Raw genomic sequence first — 10,872 nt, 5'->3', positions numbered from 1 at the left:
CACACAAAAAAGAACACATATTGGATCATACAAGCCAGGAACCCGATCATGTGTGGGAACCCGACTTGGACTTCACGTCTTTGCAACTCAAACTGGTCTGCTAAAGATTTCTCCTTCAACCCGCCATCTTTATTGTCGCTTAAAGCCAAATATGTTAATACCGTCTGGGGGGTGGGGATCTGTTCATAGTATTTAAAAAATAAAAAAGGGACATCCAGAGTGCTCTCAGGTTAGTCGTGAAGCTCTGGGATCGTCTGAGCCGTAAAGGTGCACTTCAAGGGAAGCCGCTTTATGAGCTCTTGTCCACCCGGCTGGATTCAAAGTCTCATCTCTTTACACCGTGACTCACTGAAGCTCAGTATAAACGGAAAAGATCGGGACCTTGAGGAGACACCTGCTATTATTACCTGACATTGAGGTCCCCGTCTTTTATTATTTCAGTTTATATTAAGCTTCCATGTTGTATATTCCCACATAAAGTTGTAGCTCAAATCTGTTTAGTTAATAATTAAACACAATACAAAGGAGAGGGTAAATAGAGGCCCCGGGGCCCCATAGAGGGTTAATCGGGCCCTGATTGTACTGTGATTGATTCGCGTAAAGCGGCTGCCTGTGTGCCTAAAAAAACGTTGTCAGTGTTTCACCGTAACGTCTTCAAAGGATCAGGTCGACATCTTTGGGAAACGCGCGTATTCACTTTCTCGCCACCAGGACTGGAAACAGCTGGACGGGCTCTGTGACATCTGTGACACCGTTTCGGCTTCCAGCTCCTCTGAAGCTCGCTCAGATCTCGTTGGTATGATCTGCACGAAAGAAAAATAATTTAAAAACAATAAGCTGTATCGTTTTTCATCAGAAATTTGCATTCAACAAACGTAGGAAATGCAGAATAGAGGCAAAGTACTGCAGAGGCCGAGAGCATTGCAATGTACAGTTTAACTATCTTCGTCTATGAGAGTACAGTCGAGTACAGGATGTGTGCAAAGATGATCAGTGGGATGTGAGCGAATCTCCCAAAATGTCAAATTTCTGTAATTTGGTCCAATATTTCTGTGTGTGTGTGTGTGTGTGTGAGTGTGAGTGTGAGTGTGAGAGAGAAAGAGAGAGAGAGAGAGAGAGAGAGAGAGAGAGATGCTATTCCTGGTATGAGACAGAAAATTGAAGTTTGCCCAGTAGCTGATGCGGTCCAAGTCGTAAAACAACCGTTGCCATGTGAACGGCAGATCACCGGATGACCTCTTAAAGGGACCAACATAAAAAAAATACTGCATATGTACTCTCCTCTCCCTCCCCCCCTCCTCTTTTTATAAAACACCTTTTATCTTTTGACTACGTGACTAGTCAGTAAAGTCCAGTTAATCATTCACTCTGTGCCCGGGGTCACAGCCTTCGAGAGAAAGGTGCTCGTTTCATGTTTTCATAATGTATTTATTTTTTGTGTGTGGAGAATGTCGTGCTGCAATTAACGGGCATTTGCCTAAAGCCTTTGATTTTAATTTACCCGAAGACCAAAAAGTGTGTAAACCCTGTTTGCTCCCTAGAGCTCGCAGGTCGCGTGGAACCAAACCGGTGGAGAGGAAGTCTCCTGTCGGGACGTCCTGCGTGACGATTTTGGGAAAACTGGGAGACTGGATTTCTGCTGCGGGGGTGAGGGTCGTCCTCCTCCTCTGCAGGCTGTGACACTCTACCTCTGATGTGGTGCTCGTGTGGAGCTCTGCCCGTCCTCGTCCTCCATCAGAGGCCGTCCATCAGAGCAGCGTGACTCGTGAAAATAAACTCCCAAAGTCTCCGAAAAAAAGTATCTCTAGCTGTCCAAAAACATTGCTCTATTGAAGCGCTTTCTGCACGGAACCAGAAATGCCTTTTTTTTTATATAATAAGCTTTTATTACTATTCTCCCCGTGAATTATATATATATATATATATATATATATATATATATATATATATATATATATATATATATATATATATTAATTATGATTAAATCACATCTGTTGCCTTACGATTCAAACCTATCTTCTTTTTTTATGGCATGCATATTTTTAGACTTGTCCGCCTTAGCATTCAATTGTGAATTTGCTGTTTATTATTTTACATCATCTTAATCGAGCTTCTGGCTTTGTGCATTTTGTTTTTACTTCTTTAACGCTTTGCTGCAAGAAGTGCATATTTGTAGCTCTCACCCCATTTTAGCATAATTTTGTCCTAATTTCTGTTTTTTTTAATGCTTATTGCTCATGAGTTATACCCCAAATGTTTTCTACTAGAATATGACTTTTCTATCTTTCCTACACTGCATGATGTGCATATGCAATGTAATATTATGTACACGCAATCAGCATTTTTAAGGCAGTAAAAAAGAAAAGATGTTTACATTTCCCCGTGGCTTTCTCTGAATTTGTCTCTCCACGTCAGTATTGTCATCGTGGAGCTCACACAGCAGACAGAGACACTTTGAATCCACCAATGCAAAGCACAAACAAACAAACAAACAAACAAACAGTAACACACACATGATTCAAGGTCTGCTCATTGTCATTGCACGTTGTAGTCCCTACATACTCTCGTTCCCAGAGTTTAGGCCGTTTTAGGAATCCTTCCTGCACTTTGTACCCAGTTCACATGCTTCATCAGGTTTTTACTGAGTCATGGTTACCCATCCTTCCAAAGGAAGCAGGATTTGTAAGCAGTCTGACAAGGAAGTGCTGCCTGAGGGGGCTTTTACTCAGGGAACAAATATCCCTAATGTATGTGGTAATGAATGCCCTACATGTGGATATCCGAGGGTTTTGGAAGAGATGCCACCAACACAAGCAGTTTGATTTATTTGCTCATTAATTTTACAGGATACATTGCATTACTATGTAAGAACAAACAAACCACTGAGACGGAACAGGGCTGTGTGTATTGACCATTCCATCCAACGCTCGTGTTTAGTAGCAACATCAAGTCTTCACAGCATGAATCCCAACTGCTGGGGCACAAAATGGCCAATTTTTCATTGCAAATTAAATAAAAATCTAATGGGCAGATTATTTTTGACCGATCATAGTAGTAATTGTCTAATGCATAATGCATTTTTACTTTATTATCATTTGCAAGCATGTAATTGTCCACTTCGGCTCATAAGTACGCCTGCTTCAGATTGAAATGTACGAAAATAAGTACTTTTAGTTTTGTTTGGCCTCCCAATTATTGTTTTTTACCTCTAAAGTTATATTTATATGTAAAAAAAGAGAGGCTGGATATAGGTCCCAGGTGTTTTATAAGAGGTTACACACTGGTGGCACTACTTCAGCCACTTCTGCGCGCCGTCGCTAGAGGGCGCCGTGTCCTCTCGCTGCGGGGACGACTACTTCCTGGAGCCTTTGGACCATTTTTAACGCGTCAGCTGAGTCAAAGAGGAAAAAGCCAGTGTAGAGGTCTCACTCTGCCCCGAGTACAAAGAACGACAACGACAATGTAAACTGTCTGTCTATATTATATAAACTGTGTATATTCGTGGCAAAATGTGGCAAGCTCATTCGAATTAGTCCAAACTTGAAAATACTGAGCTACAATGAACTAAGAGTGCAAATGAGAAATAAATATGAATGAAAAAACGGGATATTCTCCCACGTTCATCGCGTGGATCAGGTGCGTGCCCCAAGTGAGACTCCGTGCGCGAGACGATCTGTGCAAGCTCCCAGCAGCTATACGTTGGTGTTGCCATATGGAGGATCCCGTCCGTCGGTACCCGGCCCGCCGCCATCCTCCGGGTTCAGAGGAGACTGACCGCATTTGAACCGCTCGGCACCCGAGGAACCTACACACGGGGCGCGCGCGGAAGAACGTCCCGAAGCCGACGCACCCGCTCTCGGGCGGCCATCGCTGTTGACACACTCGCCCGTTGAACGGCGCCGCGTAGTAAGCAACTGACAGGTATGTCTGCGTCCGCCGCACGAGACACTGTTGTCAAAAAGAAGCACGTTCGTTTCGCCAGCATGGAGGACGAAGACGACGACAACGAGGACCAGGAGGAGGACACCCTGTTCGACAGGAGGAAGGACGCGGGCAGGGGGCTGAAGAGCGCGCTGAAGGCGGCCAAGAGGAGCGCGAAGCCGGGATGCGACGACCGGACGGAGGTGCTGGGCGGAGGAGCGTGCGCGCGCTGGATGGTCACGCTCGCGCTCTGTGCATCTTTCCTAGGCTTGGTACGTGTAGCGGTGAATGCTCTAGCTTTTTTAATAGAATATATGGATTTTTATATATATATATATATATATATATATATATATATGGATGTATTGTGAATTGTATTGTGAATTTCCCCAGGCCTCCTATTGTGTTTGGTATTAATATCATCGTCACAGTGTTCAGTAGCTTAGGTCTTTTAGTTTGAGGTCGTCTAGTTCTCTCATTCTAGTGTAATCAGGCGGCATCACAATCACCTGTTTTAAGGTATTGACTTTATGACTCGTGTGAATGAGGAAGGAGGAGTTACACTCTCTGGTTGTGTCTCACTCTTGGTCCCATGTGGATTACACATCCAGAGTGCTGCAGGATCCTGAGTGGACAGGATTTACATAGTTGCAAAACTTGCTCTTCAAACACGTTATCTGCATCAGATTAGTATCAGACACACACACACACACACACACACACACACACACACACACACACACACACACACACACACACAGGTGTCCGCTTACTTCCTCCATTTGCACAGTGGAAAGGTCTAAAATGACACAGAGGCTTTTGTTGTTATTTCAGCAACACCCTGTGTTCATTTCTATTCTAGATATTTGTTTTTAATGTGCACGCACAGTAAATGTACTCTCTCTCTCTCCTTACAATGAGAGAGAGAGAGTACATTTACTCCTGCTTGCTTTATTTGAATGTTTTCCCTTCTCTCTCTAGGGGATGAGCATCTCCGTTCTTGGCCCCACATTCGAGGACCTGGCCATAAACGTGAAGCAGAACATCAGCAATATTTCTTACATCTTCGTGGGCCGGTCCGCGGGCTACATCGGCGGTTCCCTCTTTGGAGGAATCCTCTTCGACTGCATGAACCCCCACATCCTGCTAGGTAAACCGCATGCAGCTGTTGCAGATGTTGCACTGGAGCTGCATGTGGGGGTGCTGGGATAGCCGGGGATAAGTCCTCATTTCCATCGGCTCTTAAAACTCACCCAGTCCCAGTCCCAGTCTCAAACGGGGCTCCTCGTGGCCTTTATTCAGTATACTCTGAGGTTTTCATCTGACACACTACTGTAACTTTTTCATTGCCTCTTAAATAGTAACTTCTACTTTTTGTTACATCTCATGACATACTATGCCAATTTCATAACTTATTAAACATACTTAATTGACATTATTACTTTTTATGACATACTACACTTACTACTTTTTCATTTGAATGACATACTCTTAAATTACTTTTTAAATTGGTTTTAATATACTATAATATTACTTTTATGACCTGCTATGAAGTTGTACCATGCTATTACTTTTAAATTACTTCCTAGATTTTGACTTAATGGAATACTGTACGATACATTTTTTATGATTTCAAAGACAAACTATACTATGACAATTATATCATGTTTTGATTTGACTTTTTATGTTAACTATACTGGGACTTTCTCATGACTATTCATGCCATTTTAGTCACTTAATATGGACTAACAAAGTATGGCATTTTATGACATGCTACAATATGACTACAGAATCAGAATCAGAAACCGTTTATTGCCAGGAATGTTTGCACAAACGAGGAATTTAGTTAAGCAGAAGGTGCATACATTAGACATTAGACGAGACAAACAACAATCAACGACAGCAACAGTGCAATGATGTCTAAATCAGATAAGGATAAAGTGCTCAGACAACAGATGACATTAATGTAAGTGTATGTTAGAGTGACGTGTGTGTTTAAGTTAAAGTTAAGTGTATGTGGCGTGAGTGTTTAAATATGAATTGTGCAGTGGAGTGACCGGTAGGAGGAGAGAAAGGAATAAAAGATCCGAAAGAATGGTCCGTGAATAGTCCTGTGATAGTCAGTCAGTGGGGAACCCGGGCTCTGTTGATGAGCCCGACTGCCGACGGGAAGAAACTGTTAGTGTGGCGTGAGGTCTTAGTCCTGATGGACCTCAACCTCCTGCCAGAGGGAAGGGACACGAACAGGTTGTGTCCAGGGTGAGAGGGGTCAGCTGCGATCTTTCTTGCCCGCTTCAGTGACCTGGAAGTGGACAGGACCTGGAGGGATGGCAAATTGCAGCCAATCACCCTCTCCGCAGAGCGGATGATGCGCTGCAGCCCGGCCTTGTCCTTGGCAGTGGCTGCAGCGTGCCAGACGGAGATAGAGGAGCAGAGGATGGACTCAACGATGGCGGTGTAGAACTGCACCATCATTTTCTTTGGCCGGTTGAATTTCCTCAGCTGCCTCAGGAAGAACATCCCCTGCTGGGCCTTCTTTGTGATGGAGCTGATGTTCAGCTCCCACTTGAGGTCCTGGGAAATGATGGAGCCCAGGAAGCGGAAGGACTCCACAGCGTCGACGGGGGAGTCACACAGGATGAGAGGGGCGGGTGGGGCTGCATTCTTTCTGAAGTCCACAACCATCTCCACTGTCTTCAGAGCGTTGAGCTCCAGGTTGTTCTGGCTGCACCAAGTCACCCGGTGGTCAGTCTCCCACCTGTAGGCAGACTCGTCCCCACCAGCGATGAGTCCGATGAGGGTGGTGTCATCCGCGAACTTCAGGAGCTTGACGGACTGGTGACTGGAGGTGCAGCTGTTGGTGTACAGGGAGAAGAGCAGCGGGGAAAGAACGCAGCCTTGGGGGGAACCGGTGCTGATGGTCCGAGAGCCTGAGACGTGTTTTATGGCATGCATACTATACACTGACATCTTTCTGACATTTTAGTGGTATATTTTGCACTCGGCTATGACAGATTCAGATATATGCTCAGGGTCTTACATATATTCTACTAAAATTACAGGTTTTTTTCCTCATTATCTCCCCTTTCAGGTTTTTCTATGCTGATCACATCCGTCGGCATGTTTGCGATCCCCTTCTGTCAGCAAGCGCTGGTCCTCACTGGGCTCATGTCCAGCATTGGGATGTCGATGGGTATTCTGGACACAGGTATGAAAAACACTCCAATGCAGAAGCAACTGGTACGAGTCAGTGAAACCTTTTAGCTCGTAGTTCAGCGTTAGAACCTTTAGTGAAGAATTATACCTGGAGCCTGAGATGCTACACACACAGTACGTTGTGAACTTGTTTATCTACTTTCTGTTGAACTATGGAGATGACTTCCTCTAGATTGTCAAACCTGGATTACTTGATTCTTTTTGGCACAATAAGGTGCAGACACACCTTGTAAAGCCTACAGATATAGATAAGGTGAATGTGTTTACACATCCGGCCGACACACAGCAACATTCATTCAGTCTGGTCCATCATGCATTACTTTTAGCTCTGTTTTGGTCTCCACTGAGAACTATATCTCTTTGGCCTGCTGGCTGCATTTAGCATTAATGCTACCAGCTAGCCATCTTTCTTGGAACACAGTCTGTGAAGTCCTAAGTTTTGACAGCTATATGGCTTCAAGTTGTGTTTTTTTAACACACAACCCATTGTGTTATCTTTGCTGCTCCTTAAAAACATTTTCTGAGATGAGTCGTATCCATATAATATTACTTTGAGGGCACTGGTTATTAATTTATATGCACACATTATTTTAAAACCTAATCTCTGATACCTGCTGAGCTCTGTATTTTCATACCTTCGTAGAAAACCTTCATTACCTGGAAAAAATGTAACATTTATCGCAGAAACGTCTGTTTTTGCACAGCGTGCATCCACGAAAAGTCAACCTTTCAAAAGGAAGGCAAACATTACAGGATGATGTCACCGCAGGACGCTGGAACGCCGTCGCCGCCGGTTCATTAAATAGTCTGTGTTTTCCTCCTGTGCCCGTCAGGTGGGAATGTCCTCATTCTGAACACGTGGGGCGAGCAGGCGGGCCCTCACATGCAGGCGCTGCACTTCAGCTTCGCCGCCGGGGCCTTCGTCTCTCCGATCATCGCCAAGCTGCTGTTTGGGCCCGGCGGCAACGGCAGCGCGGGAATCGTCGCGCCGACCAACTCCACGCCTCTCGTCGCCACGCCGCAAATCCCCAAAGTGTCCGACGCTCACGCGATGGCCCGCTACGTCCACAGCAGGATCGGCACCCTCAAGTCCATGTGGGCCTACGTCGTGATCGGCGCCTACATCTTTCTGGTCTCCTTCCTCTTCTTCATCCTCTACTGCCGCAGCGGAGCGTCACGCGACCAAGCCAAGGCGTCGTCGGGGAAGCCGCCGGTGGCCAAACACCACACGGCCCTCATCGCCCTGCTCTGCCTCTTCTTCTTCGCCTACGTAGGCGCCGAGGTGGCGTACGGCTCTTTCATCTTCACCTTCGCCAAGGACTACGCCGCCATGCCTCAGTCCCAGGCCGCCGGGCTGAACTCCTTGTTCTGGGCGGCGTTCGCCGCCTGCAGGGGGTTGGCCATCTTCTTTGCATCCTGCGTGTACCCGGGCACCATGATCCTGCTCAGCCTGGTGGGCTCCACCGTGTCCTCCCTGCTTCTCTGCCTCTTCAGCAAGAGCACGGTGGCCCTGTGGGTTTGCACCGGGCTGTACGGCGCCTCCATGGCCACCACCTTCCCCAGCGGCATCTCCTGGGTGGAGCAGTACACCACGGTGACGGGCCGGACGGCGGCCGCCTTCGTGGTGGGCGCAGCGTTGGGCGAGATGGTGCTTCCCGCTCTCGTGGGCTTCCTGCTGGGGAAGTTCCCGGGCCAGCCCCTGCTCATGTACCTGTCGCTCATCACCGCCACCTTCACCGCCATCCTCTTCCCGGTCATGTGCAAGCTGGCCTCGGCCCCCGGCGGCCAGAGCAGGAAGCCCCGCGCCGGGGGGCGGCCCGACGCGGACGACAGCGAATACCGGCAGGCGCTGCTGGACTCGGGGGCCAACGACGAGGAGGAGGAGGAGGACGAGGAAGAGAAGGAGCAGCAGGACATCGAGGCCGATCAGTGGAACGACGCAGACTTTGAGGTCATCGAGATGGATGACACGGCGAGTCTCATCCGTTCCCCCAGCAAGGCCTCCTCCTCCCCCCCTGAGGGTCCAACAGGGAGCGCTGCTGCCTCCAACACCCAGGAGGCGGAGCCTGTGGGCGGAGCCTCTTTCTCAGACACCATCTCCCTGGTGGGAGACTCCCCGAGACGCAAACTACTGCTCTCTCTGGACCGAGAGAAGCGGGACTGAAACCTCCTCCTGGATGCCGTTTGTCTCCTCACTAAAAACTACGAGAGCCTCCACATGTTTGAGCGTCAGTTCGTCAGTTGTCGAGAACCGGAAAATTCTAACATTTATGAACAGGCGATTTACTGCGTGCGGACTGAAACACCGACCGAAAGCTGTGTCGACGGAAAGTAGGTCCTGGATGAAGTGCAGCTCAAAATCTGATCCGATTTTGAGCTGCACTTTGATGTTTGAAATGACAGAATACGTCATTGATGAAATCATTGATTCCCCTCGAGGCTTCTGTGTTGGCCCTCCACAGTGACGTCAAAGGTCACATTGGGCCAGAAAACCGGTCGAATTGAGTGCCTTGCTGGAGGGCACATGAGCAGAGTGGATGAGACCCTCTCACTCTTCTTCATCATCATCATCATCATCATCGGGCCACTCTTGCTGTCAAAAACACACGTTTTAAAAATGTAAACCCATCATGCGTTACTGCAGTGGTTTCTTAACAGCCGGACACGGATGTGATGCTCGTTGTGGGATTTAAATTAAATTGTTTTCTTTGTTGCACTTTATTAAAGAGCAGAGTTTTGTTATTGTCATGTTCTGTAATGTTCTGTGGCTTCTGTGTGGATCTCAATCATGTGTTCAATAGAACTTTCTTTTTTTTAACTGAATCATTGACAGAATGCATTTTAATACATTGACTTTTTATTATATCAATCTCAAACCTCCACCCACAGCAATGTCCATTAAAAACAAACAAAAAAAAAAACACCTCCTTCATTATTATTTTTTTTTATACATTTATACAAATACACAGATCCTGTGTACGGCTGTATGGAGAATTGAGGATTGGATCTCGACATGGTTTGATGATAGATTTCTTTCTCTTTTTTTTTTGCTCAGAAAATTGGAAATGTACACAAAACCATATATATGCACAGGGAAACGATAGACTCTTCATGACATAAATTATCAAAACACAGTATTGCAACAGTCCCAGATTTTGTTTTTGGAAATACTGAAATAGTTTCCAGTTCCCACACTCAAGACGGGAGAGTAAGAAGTGTCAAATCTGCCAAAAATGGATATCAATACAATCAAGGTTAAAAGAAACATGAAACATGGCATCCTGAAGCAGAATGCATAAAAACAGATTCGATTGCATTCATGGCCGGAGCGATAGTCGTAGTTTCTTTTTTGTTAATGCTAATGCACAGTGAGAATAAAGATGGAGCTATACAGGAACTATTTACAAAAAAAGACTGCAGTCGATAAAAAAAAAATGAAGAAAAGTCAATTAGTGGTTTGAATGTAGTTTGTCTTTCGACTTGTAAGGAGCTCCTTTAAAAAAAACAATGACTTCAAACTGCTACAAGACACAACAATCGCCCTCCAGTGGGCCGCTCTCAGTCGGTCGCTGTGTCACCAAAGACTTCGCTCAGCTCATAGCAGCTAATGGAGATGGCAGTGAACAAGCATGAAGACGCACACAAAACCTGGGAGTGGGGAAGGGGGAGGGGCTTAAACCAGACGGTCTGCACACACAGAAAAATACTCGGAGAACGAATAACAGTTACAAG

At 46.2% G+C, this 10,872-nt stretch overlaps 1 protein-coding gene across 1 annotated transcript; it reads left to right on the top strand.

Moving 5' to 3' along the window:
• Positions 1–3,926: 3,926 nt before the first annotated feature.
• mfsd4b (major facilitator superfamily domain containing 4B) lies at positions 3,927–10,820 on the top strand (the record flags this gene model as incomplete). Its single annotated transcript, XM_079215985.1, has 4 exons — positions 3,927–4,196; positions 4,906–5,074; positions 7,016–7,132; positions 7,974–10,820. 4 exons carry the CDS (start codon positions 3,927–3,929, stop codon positions 9,302–9,304), a joined length of 1,887 nt encoding a protein of 628 aa, XP_079072111.1. The 3' UTR covers positions 9,305–10,820.
• Between the last annotated feature and the right edge of the window lie 52 nt (positions 10,821–10,872).

This window comes from Taurulus bubalis (genome assembly GCF_910589615.1).
Source record: "Taurulus bubalis genome assembly, chromosome: 3".
Lineage (NCBI taxonomy): Eukaryota > Metazoa > Chordata > Actinopteri > Perciformes > Cottidae > Taurulus > Taurulus bubalis.
The sequence above is the reverse complement of the archived record's forward strand: the minus strand, read 5'-3'. Positions and strand labels throughout refer to the sequence as shown.